This window comes from Poecilia reticulata, chromosome 14 (genome assembly GCF_904066995.2).
Source record: "Poecilia reticulata chromosome 14, P_reticulata-male-v2, whole genome shotgun sequence".
In the NCBI taxonomy this organism is placed as follows: domain Eukaryota; kingdom Metazoa; phylum Chordata; class Actinopteri; order Cyprinodontiformes; family Poeciliidae; genus Poecilia; species Poecilia reticulata.
The window spans coordinates 10,922,425-10,938,514 of NC_088843.1; the positions used below are offsets into that span (position 1 = coordinate 10,922,425).

Sequence of the window (16,090 nt, forward strand, 5' to 3'; positions counted from 1 at the left end):
TAAAAAACAACAACAACAACAACAACATAATAAAAAATAGGTTGCATTAATCAAATAGGACGGCTCAAGTTGACCAAGAACCATGAATCACAAATGAATTTCTGGTTTTGTAACAAGACTTATTCCCTCCAGAAATACATGGAAAGGATAACAAAAGGACAGGAAATGCTCATATCAACTAAAATATTAAAAGAACTTGAATGTGTGAAGCTTTAAAATGTTCTTTGATATATGTTCTTTTAATTATGTATCTATTTTTTGCATGAAAAACAGGCTTAAATTTAATAACACTACTACTACTCCTACTTCTAATAACAACAACAATAATAATAATAATAATAATAATAATAATAATAATAATAATAATGTAAACAATCACAACTTTGTTAGATTTTATGTGGCCCATCAAAATTTTACTCAAATGAACAAAAACTGCATTTGCCATTCTTGCCTTTAACAAATGCACCAATGCTTTAATACTTCCATTATATTGTGCATTTAAACTATCTCGGGGCTGGTAAATGATGAATTCTTCATAGGACATAAAATGTGCCAAAAATGTTTATCTACTCAACACGCTACAAAATGTTGATAAATTAAGTTGTGTTTGCTTCCAGTTGCAAATTAGAGGGACCCTAGATATTTATGCTGCATTATTCAGAGTTCTTTCTTGCATTAATAACACACTGTTTCTTATCTTGCTATGTACAATATGCAAACATACTGAATTTATTTGACTACTCATAATTTATTTATGGAGCATTCAACTTTCTTTCATATAGTAAGGTGAACACAGAATATGGAGACAGTGATGATAAGGAAATATGTGCTTCCCTGACATAATTATCATGCTACAGGACTTATCGTTCACAAAATGTGTTTTGTTTTGTAACCTGCATGACTATGTAGATTTACAAACTTGGAAAGATACTTCATGCTGTCTGTGTTGTCAATGAGGGATACGCAGTGATGTGAAAAGGGTTTACTCCTTAAAAATTTATTCATTTTGCTTTCCTTAATATTAGACATGATCTGAGTTGATATTAAAAGCAATTTTCTAAAGATTATTGAATTTATTAACTAACCCTATGGGGAAAAAGGAATTGTTCTACTTAGTTAAATCAAGAATTAACTGAGTGAGTCTTTTTTTTTCCCCGACCAATTTATCAGCCTGTGATTTTAAAGCACTGCGATACTTTGTGTTTAGTCAGTGTGACTCGTATATGAATGATGGTAGGTCCATACAGAAGATAAGATAGCTGGAATGCTATGTCAGCACTGGCTTTAATGTGGTTATTCTCCGTTTTGTCAGCTCAGCTCTTTATGTTTCTGTGCAAGCTACAACTTTTCTTTCTGCACGTTGTTGCCACATTTAAGCTTCAAAGGTTTTTAAGCGTCCTCTAAAGTCACTCTAAAAGGTTCAATAAGTCAGTTTTCTTTTACTGAAAAATAGCTGATGTGAGTCAGAGTACTGGTAATCCATTTATGGGATTAATCTGCTAAATCAAGGAGCAAAAACACTTTTAGAGACTTAAATAAAAAAGTGCACGTTTCCACATTTCAGTGTGAATTCCCTCAGGTTTAATAGTTTTGCCGTTGCTAGGATTTCATAACTTTCATCTTAACAACAGCAGTTACAGTGTTAATTTGACTGCTGCCATTTTCCAGATGTTCCACAGTCACCATTAATTTACCCACTTCACAAACAGATGCCTGTGGGGCTGAACTATTAAAGGGAGGGTGTGCAGACTCAACATCTCTTTCATCATACGAGAGATCATCTTCGTCACACGGCCTCCTTTTCAACATCATGTTAAAGCTTTTAATAAACAACAATTAAATGTACTGAAAATGTTTTAGCTGCCTTCACTGCCGTGACATTACCTCATCGTATGGATTACATCAAACAGACATCTGCAAAATGATGTTGATTCTTATTCATTACAGCAAAGACCAAGGAATGGGTAGGACAATTTTACTGCAGGCAGCTTACAAAATGCAAAACTTTTATTCACATCATTGCGTTTGTTCAAATCTCCCACTTCGACCCATTCTATTTGTAAAGACTTTTTTTTTGTTTTTGGCAGTGTTTACCACACAGATATGTCTTTTTAGTTCACTGTGAACCAACTGTAGACAGATTAATATCATCTTCATCTTTATAGATGATACCATACAGACCATTTTCTACAGAGATTCCCGTATAAACATCAACGGTATCTTACCGTGACATGTTGTCATGTTCTGTGTAAGCATTTGACAAACACAAATGTTAATATGTTTTTTTTTTATTATTATTTTACAGGCCAAAACAGTTTTTTCTTCTCTTTTTTTTTTTTTTTTTACATCACTGTGATGTGGAAAGAAAATGACAAATAGGTTTGGAGAATGCAATTGCTTCCTATTCCTCTTTGACTGCTTTGATCAAAAATCTTTTTATAGAAGCTGCATGTTTTTAAGCTAATCCTGTTGAAACATGAACATGTATTCAGCCTGAAGTCCTTTGCAGCGTCCAATAGGTCACAGATTGTCTTGTATTTAGATTATTTCAACTTCTCAAACTCTAAATAACTTACTTGTCCTTCCTCATGAAAAGCATCCCCACGTCATGATGCTGCTACTACAATTTTTCTCAGGGTAGTCAGAACGATATGCAGTGTTGGTTTGCTGCCACACATATCATGTAAAACATTTGGACTTTCTGTCCAAATGTTTTACACTTTGGACAGAAAGTTGTTACCTCATCAGAGTAAGCATCAGTTTTTGCTGCTCATGTCGGTCAAATTTGAGGAGTGTACAGCTAATAGCTGACCTTTAGATAGATTGGACTGGTGCTTCACCTCCAGAGTTAAACTAAACATTAATCAGGAGTTTTGAAGTGAAAGGAGGCGTAACACAAATTCACACCCCGCTTTCTGATTTATATTTGTATAAAAACGGGAAAAAAAGAAAAAGAAAACTACGTTTCATTTTTGTTCTGCTTTCAAGAGTTCTGAATACATTTGGAAAATACTGTTAATATTCTGTTTGTCTCTCTGAAATGCATACACTCTTTACAGTGTGTGGAAGTGTAAACCTTTACCACATGCTCTAAAATAAGATTCTCACCAAATGTTTGCAAATTCAATAAAATATAGATCTTAAATTATTCACTTTTGTTTCACTGGATCACCCTCCAAAGATTTAGTTTAAACCAGGAAGTGCTCTTAAAAATGTTGTAATGCATCACGTGTGGCTTGGAGCTGTTCCTAACAAAAACAACTTCCTGAAAAGACAAGATTGTGAGCACAAGTTTGGATTTTGCCTGCAGGGTTTCACTAAAGCCGGTAATTTGGATGACAGGTGGCCCTCAAATGCCTTCTTTGAGGTTTAGCTTGTAAACCTTTTTAACGTGAAGAAAGTGCACACAGAGGGTGGGCAAACCTCTTTACGAGCAGAGCATGTTGCATAATGTCACATTTGCAGAGGCGCCTCTCTTCCCTAGTGTCCTTTCACAGGTGGATGAGAGGCTTCAGACAGTAATGTTTCAAATCATCACCCTGAGACAGCTGGTGTTGAGTTGCCCCACAAAATCAAGAACAGGTTAAGTGAACAAAATGTTCAGTCCTGAATAGCTGTGCTTTCCTATAACAATAGTGTCTGACAAAAAAACAGCAAAGAGCATATTACACTGACCCGACTTTAAATATTCCATATTTTCATCTCATGCTAGCCCATTTGTTATTTTATTGCTGACACTATGGAGAAAACTGTGGACTTATCTTCACTATTACACTGCTTGTGTCTCCGTTTCAAACACGGTCCTATTATAGTCAACGAGAGAGTTTACACTGCCTCAACATGTTATCAGTAAAAATTAGATCCAACCCCAATTTTTTACATGACGCCAAAGTGCAGAGTTTACCAGGTCTGTATCACAGACCGCACCACTCCAACAGGAAGCGCACTAACACAACATCCAGCATTATTTCCAAAATAATTTGACACGACAGACTACGTTTGGTGAAAAAGTATTAGCTATATTAATTAATAGAGTATCAGAGCAGAAATGCGTTTAGTGTAAATCTGGGGTTAGCCTCAAAATTGGTGTATTACAATTTTAACAGTTTGTTAATGGGTTTTAGAAATACATTCTGGCACAACAAGTCCTTTGAGGACAATCATGATTTGGATATGAAAATGAGTCCGACAGCTCTACCTTACAGGTCCCTCCGTCTTCTTGCTCTCTGCATCCGTCCACATCTCCTTCGCCACAGCGGAGTCAGCTGACAACTCAAGAAATTGACAGTTGTCCTGTAAGGTCACATAGTTTCTCCTCCATTAGCATAGCTGCAGCATAATAGCCATCTTCAGCTTGAATGATGTTACGCGCTGAATGGGAGAAAGGGTGTGAGCAGTGTGTACACCAGCAAGATTGGCACCACTGAGACCTTCCCTTTGGCTCCGATTGGTTGTTTCTGACCTGAGCAATGTGTTTCTGCAAAAAGAAGCCAGAGGAGCTTGATTATTTCACAACTGTTTCATATTCTGCCATGAAGACGCAGTGACATTTTTAACAAATATGCCCCCCAAAAAGAAAACATTTTCATAAGTCATTGTGTCTTTAAGGGACACATCCAGAGTTTCTAACATCTGCCTATAATGTTTAGCCACAATAATTGTCCAGTCTATGATGTCCCTGGAATCAGATCCATGTCTCCTGTTAGTGTTTGTCCAAAACTTGACCTAAGCTGAACCTAAACAAAGAGCCATTACCTGTTAACAATCTCAGTGATGTTTGTCCGGTTTCCTAATGTGAGGGAACACATTTTTGTGTCGTTAGCTTATGTCTGACATCTGGACAGCTTTGTGGAAGCCAGTAGTTAGTTTGCGATGTTTTCTTTTTGCTCCATCTAAAGAAACTCTGAGTTTATAGCTCACACTTGTAATAAGTAACAGAAACCTTGTAAATTGGACTGCAGGGTTATGTGTGGTTGGTAAACATATGCTAACTCGTACTTTACTTTGACTTCAGAGGGAAAACATATTTCCACAGACTTTTAAAGTTTGTATATTTTGTACATTTTTAAATCCTGAGATATTTTTAAAGGAAAATTCAACCAGGGGTTCCTAGAAAGATTTGAATTTGCAGAATTTCACCATCAATGATATGCATTTTGAATACAATATGTGTACCCAGTTGAAGTACTAAGTAAATATTTACAGATAAATCTTAAGTAAGAGCTAACAGACAACCAGAAGGAAGAAAGGCTGATTATCAGATTCAGACAGAGCCAAGATGTAGTGAAAATAATTGGCGGCAACTCTTTCTTCTATAAAGAAGCCTAGCAAAAAAAAATAAAAAATTTAATAAAAAAAGGTTTATCAAATTTTATTTTCCTACATGTTTATGTCCAAATAATTCTTTTCAGTTGTGGTTTGTTGTTTTTTTTTGTGGTGAGACTCGCTGAAGTTATTATTGTCACCTACAGCTGGCTTCCCAGCACACATAAAAAGGCCATCTGTTTTTTTTACGATGAGGCATTATGAGGACAGCACTTAAATGCATTAACCGCCATAGATGTCTCTTCTTAATTATCTTGTGTCATCCATTTCACAGATTGCTGCATCCTAAATACACTGAGGAGCAGCAGTTGGTCTTTATAACCATCATCGCTCCAAACAAACTCAGTAAGTGTTTACATCCATGTATCTTTTACAACTTTACTGCTTTTTTGTGGCAACTAATTGTAAATACTTTTAAAGAACTACTTTGTATCTATGTTGAAATTTTACCTTTGCCATACAGTATTTTAATTATTTTTTTGTTGTTGTTTGTTTATATAGATATATATTTTGCATTCTGTCTTTGTGTGAGTCTATTTACTGTGATTGCCTGTCACCGTCCCGCTGTTATACAGGAAATTCCCCATTGTGGGAAAATAAATGACATTTCTATTCTATTCTATCTCAGGACCAAGCTCAATGTTTTCCAAAATTAATTGCTTTTGGTCAACGAAATCACCCCAGTGAACGTAGAGGTGAACATTTTATAAATTAGTTTGTTAAATAGTTTCTGATATAAAAATGTTGGGGTAACTGTTTAATCAGGAGAATTTCTCCCAATTAAACATGGGAGAAATTCTGTTTTCACTTGGCACAGTGTAAGTTTGCAGAGCCATTTCCCCCCTAATCCATTAGAATTTGAAAAACGTTTATTGAATTTACTCAATAAAAATGAGTTTGATCTGAAACACTTGTGTGTGACAAATCAACAGAAGAAGAAATGTGTAAGGGGATATAACTCAATAGAATAGAATATGATATGTTGGCAACATATAAATAATAAAAGTTGGAGGAAATGTCTCGGTGATACTGATTATCGATAATGAAGTAATAAGTTTAGCCCCATGAGATGGGATCCTCAAATATGACATTTTATATCATTGATTTAGTGAAAAACATTTATGTGCATTTGTGAAATAAAAAATAGCTGGACCTTGTCATAATGTGTTAAATATTTTGCTGTTCTTGTGTGAAAATATAATCAAATGAAAGTTTGTTTCCTTTTTCAGTTCTGTTCTGCTACCACTGATACAGTGTTTCATGCATATCTAGCATCCTAATACACGACTATTTCCTTAACAAAAGGTAAAATCACAAACAGTTGCATCATTTCTGCAAAAAGTCTCAAACAGTGAAAGGAATTAAATTCCTTAGCAAATAACAAAGGACTCTGGTTTTAGCCCAGAGGTGGTTTTAGACACCCAAACAAACTGTGAAGTAGTTTAACATTTGAAAATTTTCTGTTATGGATTTTAGAATATGACTAACCAGAAGTAAGGAATCTTCCACCACTTTCCTGCTGCTGATCTTTTGAAGATTTTACAAGGACTGTGTGTGCTCATGAAACCTTGAGAAAATTAGGAGAGCATATTAGGACTATAAAAGCAGTGATTAAGACAATTTGGAAAGTACAAGCATCTGCTCTGTAGTCTGTTCTGCTAGTGAATTAGATGATGTGCTTCGGCCTAGAGGTGCTGCTTAGTACTCTTGATTGATTGTTTAAATAATTGATTGATTCTTATATTGCATTCTAGCTTTAATGATTTTGAAACGTAGCAATGACTTGACCAGACTTTAGCAGACGTTTGCAGGAACAAAGTCTGTTTTGATTTTTTTCCCTCCTTCATATATGATTTTAAATATTATTAACATGGTATTTTATACAATTGCATACATTAATAAAAGTTAAAATGATGTATATCAGTGAGGCGGATTATTTTTGGATACATAGTTGTAATTTGAGTAGAGATGCACGATATATCGGCACCAGCATCGGTATCGGCTGATATTAGTCATTTTTAACATATTGATATCGGCCCAATAAATAAAACTGGGTGTTACAACCAGTATGAACAATCAATATTTATTTTTTATCCGTTTCTACCCGTTTTTCTCCCATAGGTGTCAAAACGGTAGTGAAATATATACACTGCTCAAAAAAATAAAGGGAACACTTAAACAACACAATATCACTCCAAGTAAATCAAACTTCTGTGAAATCAAACTGTCCACTTAGGAAGCAACACTGATTGACAACAGGGACCCTCGTCGGGTCAATCAGTGTTGCTTCCTAAGTGGACAGTTTGATTTCACAGAAGTTTGATTTACTTGGAGTTATATTGTGTTGTTTAAGTGTTCCCTTTATTTTTTTGAGCAGTGTATAATATTGGTAAATATCGGTTATCAGTCATAACAGCGATATTAATATCGCATATCGATATCGGCCCACTTTTTTCATACTGCTGCATTCCTAAATCTGAGTATTCATTTTTAAACATTCAGTTATTTTAAACCAGTGCCACAGGCTCAAACGTAACCTGCTGTGAGCTATCTGCCCATTACTGATTGTCTTGTTGTTGCAGGGTCGAGGGGGGACAAAGTCTTCATCTGAACAAACAATGATGTCACCAACACAAACCTAAAGTTTTACTCCACATGTTCAAAACTTTGACTTTGAAGCCTGTGGTTTGCCATTTTATTTTCCTGGCCTTTTAAATAAATATTCAAATTTATTTGCCCAAAAGTCATAAAAAGAAACATTTAGCAAACCTCGTTGAATAGTTGTGATCTGGATTGAATCAAACTTTTCTTCATTTTGCAAAACTAAATGTAATCTGATTTAGAAAGTCTAATCCAGGCTCTCTGGCTCCATAAAGTTCCAGTTCCTTCAAAAATCTGGAGGGGATTTCTGAGAGCTCATTTAAGTTGGAGACACAGATCAGTGCAATTTTTAAACCAGTTTTGCCAAAATGAAACCTAATCTGCTCCTCAAGGACCTGGAAGAAATAGTCCAACAATTTATCCAATTTACACTAGACTTTTGCAGTACACTGTTCGTTCATCTAGAAGAGTTTTCTTTGTCCTTTTCACATTTTTTAAATGCAATTGCTCCTTTTTAAATTGGTTTGAAAAAGGGCATAAACTCCGATGCTGTACCTTGTTTACTAGCTCCCCGACTGTTGTTTTTTTAAGGTTTTATTGGCTGTAGGAGCCTTTATTTGAGAGTGATTAGACAGGAAAGTGGGTAATGAGAGAAGGGGAGACACGCAGCAAAGGTCATCAAGCCAGGACTTGAATCTAAACAGCCACGTCGAGGACTGAGGCCTCCATATGGGGTCATGCTTTACCCCTCGCCACCACAACACCCTAAATCCATGTTTTTAATTTTAAGTTCTTGCTGAAACACTGAAAAATAAAACATGCGATCGACCAAACTTTCACAGCAGCTTCTCTGATTCTGTGGTTTTGGTTTTCTAATTCACATTGCTTAGATTGGAGAAAGGTTTAAATCCCTGCTGTAGAGTTATATTCTCTCAGCAGCTTTTCATCAAGGAGATTAATGCCTTATAAGATCATATATGGTACATTTTGATAAAATTTTTTAGTCAAATAGCCAATCAACTAAAAACTGCAGATTAGTCTTGCTCTAACTATATATACTGCTCAAAAAAATAAAGGGAACACTTAAACAACACAATATAACTCCAAGTAAATCAAACTTCTGTGAAATCAAACTGTCCACTTAGGAAGCAACACTGATTGACCCGACGAGGGTCCCCGTTGTCAATACATATAATATATATAATACTATATATATATATATATAAAAATTCCTTTCTCACCCTCCGTGGATGGTCTGTTTCATCCTCTGAGCTCGGGTCCTCTACCAGAGGCCTGGGAGCTTGAGGGTTCTGCACAGTATCTTGGCTGTGCCTAGAACTGCACATTTCTGGACTGAGATGTCTGATGTTGTTCCTGGGATCTGTTTGAGCCACTGCTCCAGTTTGGGGGTGACTGCCCCGAGGGCCCCGATGACCACAGGCACCACTGTGGTCTTCACCTTCCAGGTCTTTTCCAGTTCCTCCCTGAGGCCCTGGTATTTCTCCGATTTCTCGTGCTTTTTCCTGATGTTGTAGTCACTTGGTATTGTTACATCCACCACAACGGCTTTCCTCTGTTCTTTATCCACCACCACAATGTCCGGTTGGTTCGCCATCACCATCTTATATATAATAAGATGGTAAAAAAAAAAAAAAAAATATATATATATATATATATATATATATATATATTATTGTCTCAAACCAAACATCTCAGTTTTCCAGGTTTTCCTATTCAGGAAGGTGTTAGTCATTTTGTTTCAAACGTAATTTAGAAATGTTGACTATAAACTGGTTTTGCTTCGTTGAAAGGAAGTAACCCACTTATCTGCAATAAGTGGACTACATACTAACTTGGTTTTATCCATCGCTGTGTTTTTTAAAGAGAAATGTGCACACTAGTTTGACTCCTCACTCATTGTTTCATTTGCATTCATGACTCTGCATTTATGAACTTATTAAAAGACCAATAATCTGAATTATGTAATAAAAACATGCTAAAGTTTTTAGATTAATCGCATGCGCTAACGTGAACGTTTTGATTTTCTTCTACATGTTTTATGATTTCATGTTTCTTGAACAGACTTCACTTTAAGATCAACCAAACTTTTGTTACTTTTAAATTCACCACCCACTTTATTAGAGCCACCTGTCCAATGATACCATTGTAGTAGAAAACACAGAAGACACCACAAATACCAGTCACATGGCATAGACTCAATCCATTTGGGCAGACAGGCTGAATGTGATTTGAAGTTCAAGGAGACGACCAGAATATGAAAAAAGGTGATTTTTCTGAATTTGAACAGGGCATGTTAATGTAATATGAGCTGATCTACTGCAGGTTTTCCACACATAACCATCTCATGTTCACACAAAATGGTCAGACGACAAAAAGGCAGCACCAGGTCCAAAAAACACTTATTACAACCAGTTGTATGCAGAACGCCTTTCCCTAAATGCACAAAATGTTTAACTTTTTACAGCAGAAGACCACACTTTCATAAAAGAAAAAAAAAAGAAAAGAGTTTTAAGTCACACAGGCTCACAACAATTAAAACAATTAAACAAAAACAGATTGAAAAAGACATTATATGTGTGAAAAGGCTTTTCTAGTCCAATGAATCTGCAACATTCAGATGGTAGAGTCAGATTTTGGCATAAATAAGATGAAAGCATGAATCTGGCCTAACTCGTATCAATGCATTGCACAATATGTGTATTTTTTTTTTCTTGTTGCAACTCACTTTGTGTCAGTCAGTTGCAAAATATTAGCAGCATGCAGTGCGACAGTAGTGACCACACAAATTGATGGAAGAGTGACTGGAAGGGAAAACGCATTAATTTAAACCATATTTATTGTGTTATGTGTTAAGCTTAAGTTGTTAGGCTTTAAAACAACATTTTGTGCCCCGTCAGATGAAGTTAGACTGACACATGGAAGCAGTTCACAGACGCTGGGGATTTTGGCCTCCTTTCTTAATCTACCACTTGAGTCAAACATAAAATTTTCACTGCGGTTTCATAAGTCATTCAATTAAAGTGTTAATCTGATCACCATCAAAGAAATTGGCTGTGAAGCAGAGTTTTTATTTGGGGGGGATCAAAAGATCTTAGACATATTGGCTGGACAGATTTTACTGATTCAATTTTAATCAGAGATTTTACATGAGTCATTAATTGTGAACACGTCTAACAGTTCAATTTAAGGTCTAAATAATGTATTCATACAAAGACATTCTGGGGAAAAGCTGACTTGACTTTAAGGTAATGCTTCAACTTAAAATGTTTCTTTGAGAAACCATCATTAAACCTTGGTCAAATTTTAAACAATGTGACACAACCATGTGGATAATGGTTGTATTATAAAGCAGGGTTATCTTTGAAGTAGCAAGACAAATATACATAAAAACTAAAATATCCATCTGCAAAAACAACAGAAAATCTTTATGACAGCTATGGATGCAAGAGGGAAAAAATGCATAAACCCAGAAATGATCATCCAGAGTAAAAAACAACTTTCTTTTGAATCAAAACAAAACAAAATACTTAATTTCAATTAACGTATTCACCAGAGTTGAATGCCACGTTTATCGTCTGTTCCCGACACCACTAGTGTCTCAAACACTTAGATGCTGGAAACAATCTTCTTTGCACAGTTTCTTCCATCCAGAGTCCTGACTCTCTTATTTGTTCTTTTTAATTCACACAGTCGCATATAGTTTTTGGGTCTTGAGACTGAGAAGGACTGGAGAAAGATTTCTTTTGTCCTGTTGACCATTTCTATCTTCACTAATCAACACACTGGGATGCCAACTCATCCTTAACTGTGAAAGAAAAAACAAATCTGTTGAAGTTGCAACTCCCAGATAAGTTGCTTTTGTTTTATTGTCCCTTATGCAACCCCCATCGTAATGCCACCCTGGGTAACTGCCTGTATGACCCATAAAAAAACACAATGATGATCCAGAAACAGGCCCACAGCATCACACATCCTGCACCGAAGTAGGAATGAACTGCTTTTCCATACTTTGTTTCACAGTAAATTCACCTGGAGTCTTGTAAACAAAGTATTTATGCAGATGTAGTGCACATATATAACATGCACTTAAACTTGTAGATTTAAAAATTCAACCATAATACAAAGAGAAAAAATATTCCAACTTTATGGGAAACACCATAGATAAAAACACACGGAAGAAAGAATAAGAAGCAAGAAAAAGAGCACAATTTTGTATTTATCAAACTTTTCCAAGTTTTCACAATGTGGCTTGCAGATTCAGTGAGCTAAATCTACAAATGAGATTATTTCTTCCTTCTGATCTACTGTCTGAACGCATTTCTTCTGTCTTTATATCACTGCATACTTACATTTTCTTATCCTCTGCAGTAACACCTGCTGCACCATGACTCCACGGCGATTGTACACCATAGACTTTATGACCTTGTCATAGTCATCGGACAACTATAATGTGCACTGAGCATCAAATGGCTACATTTCTCTGTGTGTCCCAGATGTTTATCACATATGAAGACTGTTTCTCTCCGTGTCTTTAGTCAGGCTCTGCAGCAGAGATCTCTGAAAGGTCACATCGTTGGACTCAGGGATCAGAAACTCCAGCAGCAGGTCACAGATGCTGTAGATCAAATGCCTGCAGACAAGAACACAAACAATCACTGATACATGTCAAGAGCCTCTAAGAGATGTAAATACATGAATCAGACCTTCATTAACACATTTTGTTCAATTCCTCTGATTATTAAACCAGCAAAATCACGGTGCTTTCCGAAATGACTTACTTGTTTATCTGATAGTCCTGTAAAGACTCCAGCATGGTCTCCAAGCTCAGTCTGTACTTCTCGCTTCCCAACATATCAGCTATTAGCTCTGTCACGGCATCAAAAGAAAAACTCAGTTCATGTTAAGACACCATTCAATTCACAAAGGCTAAATTTAAACCCTGAAGCTGCTACGGACCAGGAAGCAGCTGCATAAGGCAGTTCAGACATTGCTCCTTGGTTTCCTTTTTTTCAGCAGCACTTCGTTCAGGCCGGGGTTGAGCAGGCAGCGTCCCACCCGGCCACACAGCTTCTTGCAGGACCTGGAGGTAAATCACCCAGCAGGGGGCGCTGGTTAGGTGGGCAGCAAATATGTCCAGCCATCTGGAATGGAAATGGGACAGTTTAGATCTTTATATTAAGTGTAGGCATTTTGGTCAATTTATCAGTCAAACTCTGATAAAAACAAGCAAAAATCTGTGATTCTGATGAATTGTTGCCAAAGTAACAAAAAGCCACACACAAATATAAAGATTAAGACAGGAAAGTCCTGGCTCTTCTGCGTATTTAGTCTCTGATAAACATGTTGGACACAACTAAAACAGTTTTCAAAAACAACTTTTACAGCTTCCCACATCTAGATTTGAAGATAAGAAACACAAAAACAAACAAAAAATGCTTGGAAAAATGCATCTGTTGCCATTTATTTATATGTTTGAAGTGCTGTTTGCATTTACTTTGCAAAATCAGATGAAAAAAAAAACTACCTTTCAATGAAGGTGCCAAAGAGAAGTCTGATGGCCTTCTGGATGTTCTCTGTGCACAGCCAGCTCCAGTGATCCTTCATCAGCAGGCACAAAATGTTCAAAGCAACATCTGCCACAGCTGTGTCTGCGGTGGACACAAATACTCACCGGATAAATCATGTCAACACAGCGACTTAAAAACGTTTGATATTAGTGGTTCGGATACTACAACGCAACCAGGTCAGGTTTGGCCACACGACGGAGTTCTAGCGCACCCTAGTGGAGAGACTAAGTCACTGCAGGTTACTGCTGCGCTACAGTACAGAGTCTTGCAAAAGTATTCATTGTCGTTTTTCACATTTTTTGTCAAATTGCAAACACTTTGATTTATTTTATTGGAATGTTAGATGATGCTCAAAGTGAAACATAATTTTATACTGGAAGGAAATAATTGCAACTGTTACTTGAATAGAAATGTGTAAAGTGTGGCATGCTTTCACATAGAGCTCACATTATGTCATTACTCCTGGATAACTCCCGTCTTCAGAAGTAACCTAATTAATTCAGTTAAATTCAGTTTATTTATATTCTGCCAATTCACAACAAATATTCTCCCGAGGCACTTTGCAAAAATAACTGTAAAAATTATAAGTAGAGTCCATGTTCTTAAGGGTTTTATGCTCCTTTTTTTTGGGCAAAAATAGCCCAAGCTCAGTATGATAAAATGGAGAATACTTTTCAACATAAAGTCCTGCAACGGAAGGAATTGGATTCAGGCCTGGACTTTGACTGGGTCATCCCACAACATAAATATGAACTAATTCCCTGTTGATCTTTACCTCCCAGCAGCACAGTAAAGTATTTTCCCACAGCTCTATTGAGCTCCATCAACCTTACCATCTACTCTGACCGGCTTCAATTACTCTCCTGTAGCACGATGTGCTCACAGTGATCGAGCAAAGTTAGTTTTCCGGCTTAAAAATACCAAAAAGTTAACTCATTTCACCAGAGAACATTCTTGTACATGTTTGTGTTTTCTACGACTCTCAGCAAACTTTAAACATACTTTTCATGGTTTACTTCAACAAAGGCTTATTAGAGGAGCACAGATCTGAATATTTTTGCAGGGCACTGTATCATTATCCCAACCTGTCCCATGAGTTTTCCCTGATATCTTCTTGTCTTTAGCTTTCAGCTCGTAGCTCGGCTTGACCGTTTCTGTCACGTTTGGCCCACCAATAAGTCTTTCCTGTTCTCTGACGAAGTTCTCCAGGCCACACAGTGACATGCCATTGAGCACCTGAGCAGTCACAACAAATGGAGGAACATGTCAGCTCTGTCTGTTTTCTGCCTGGAGCACACGTTTTACAAATGTGTTCAGTGTGTCATCTCACAGAGCTGCCTTCACTGAAGCAGTATGTCGCTTTAGGATGGAGATCTGGAATATTGAGCGATGGAGAAACTTTACTTGGGAAAAGCCTCCTGAGGCCCGACATAAAGAAGCAAACAGAATAACGTTTCATATATATCTTTTTAAAAGCATTACTGCACAGAGCACGAACCAAACAGGACTGTCACCTGTACTTTCTGTAGTCCATTGTTCTTCCGTCAGTATCACCCTCAATGTCCTCGGTTGGACTGAAAAGCTCAGGATGAGGGAATGCTGTCCTCAGAGTGTCTAAAGCATTTTCCATCATCTTCGGTCGCAAGTTTGAGAAGTTAAACAGCACAAGACATAATTAAGGTTTACCATACTCTGAATCTGACTCCTTCAGTCTGTTTTTAGCTACCTTATCAATTCTTGACTTTGTTAATGGCTTTCTTCCAAAATACGTGCAAACGTCTGAGTTGATGGCCAGGAACTCCTGCACGTCTTCACTGTTGGCTGTCTCAGGAATGCTGTTTAATTGCTACAAAAAACATGAGCACATAAAATATTCCGCCTTGCATTTAAGACCTACGTCTTCAACATACCTTCAGGAAGATATCCAGCTGGCTTTTACGAGCTTCAACCTTCTCGCTGTCCTGGCTGCCAAAAGAAAGGTCAGGAAATATTTTCTTTGGGCCTTTGACATCTGAAAAGCATTCCATTTATAGTTAAAGATGCACTCTCATTGGAATAAGATTTGCTTGACGTGAAAGTAATTCGTCATTCACTTCGGATTAGTTTCCTGAGCTCCGGCTTCTCCTCCAAGCGTGCTTGCAGGTTGAGGAACTCGCTGTATCTGCGGTTAACAGAGTGACCAACTGCCGGTGGCGCAGCGGCTGTGCAGTCGCCTTCAGCCACCGTCTCAAACTGTAAAAAAAACAAAACATGGGTTTTAGTTTTGATTTGGTCATATAAAAGTAAACTGCATGGCTAACAAATAGACACACACACTTGTACACAAAAGCATTTTGTAAAAACTAGCTTAGCTTTGATTAGAGTAAGAATTTGTTAAACTTTTGATCATGTCAGACAACGATAAAGATCATTTTGTGTCAAGAGTTACATTAGTCTTTTTTTAAAATCTTGTACTGATAATGGGAGAGTAAGATTAAGCATGTGGTTTTCTTAAAGATTAAAATGATTAGTAATGTGGTTAAAGATTATTTTCCTGAAACCTTTAATTAAAGCTTAAATAATCTGTCTGTTGTTAT

The 16,090-nt window shown here is 36.8% G+C and overlaps 1 protein-coding gene across 15 annotated transcripts in view; it reads right to left on the minus strand.

Annotated features, from left to right (window-relative positions):
* Window positions 1-398: 398 nt before the first annotated feature.
* LOC103475800 (sorting nexin-19-like) overlaps window positions 399-16,090 on the minus strand; it is a 121,442-nt gene continuing 105,750 nt past the window's right edge. For 11 of the 15 annotated variants that reach the window (XM_081615871.1, XM_017308584.2, XM_081615869.1 and 8 more), the window contains 10 exons: window positions 15,608-15,746; window positions 15,425-15,525; window positions 15,241-15,360; window positions 15,029-15,147; window positions 14,845-14,932; window positions 14,600-14,750; window positions 13,472-13,595; window positions 12,904-13,088; window positions 12,726-12,813; window positions 10,033-12,577 (listed from right to left, as the gene is read on the minus strand). In XM_081615871.1, the coding sequence (XP_081471997.1) occupies window positions 12,448-12,577; window positions 12,726-12,813; window positions 12,904-13,088; window positions 13,472-13,595; window positions 14,600-14,750; window positions 14,845-14,932; window positions 15,029-15,147; window positions 15,241-15,360; window positions 15,425-15,525; window positions 15,608-15,746 (1,245 nt within the window). In that variant the 3' untranslated portion in view covers window positions 10,033-12,447. Of the gene's footprint in view, window positions 4,478-10,032; window positions 12,578-12,725; window positions 12,814-12,903; window positions 13,089-13,471; window positions 13,596-14,599; window positions 14,751-14,844; window positions 14,933-15,028; window positions 15,148-15,240; window positions 15,361-15,424; window positions 15,526-15,607; window positions 15,747-16,090 lie in introns of those variants that run through there. The other 4 variants (XR_001777271.2, XR_001777270.2, XM_081615874.1 and 1 more) reach the window with 4 other exon arrangements.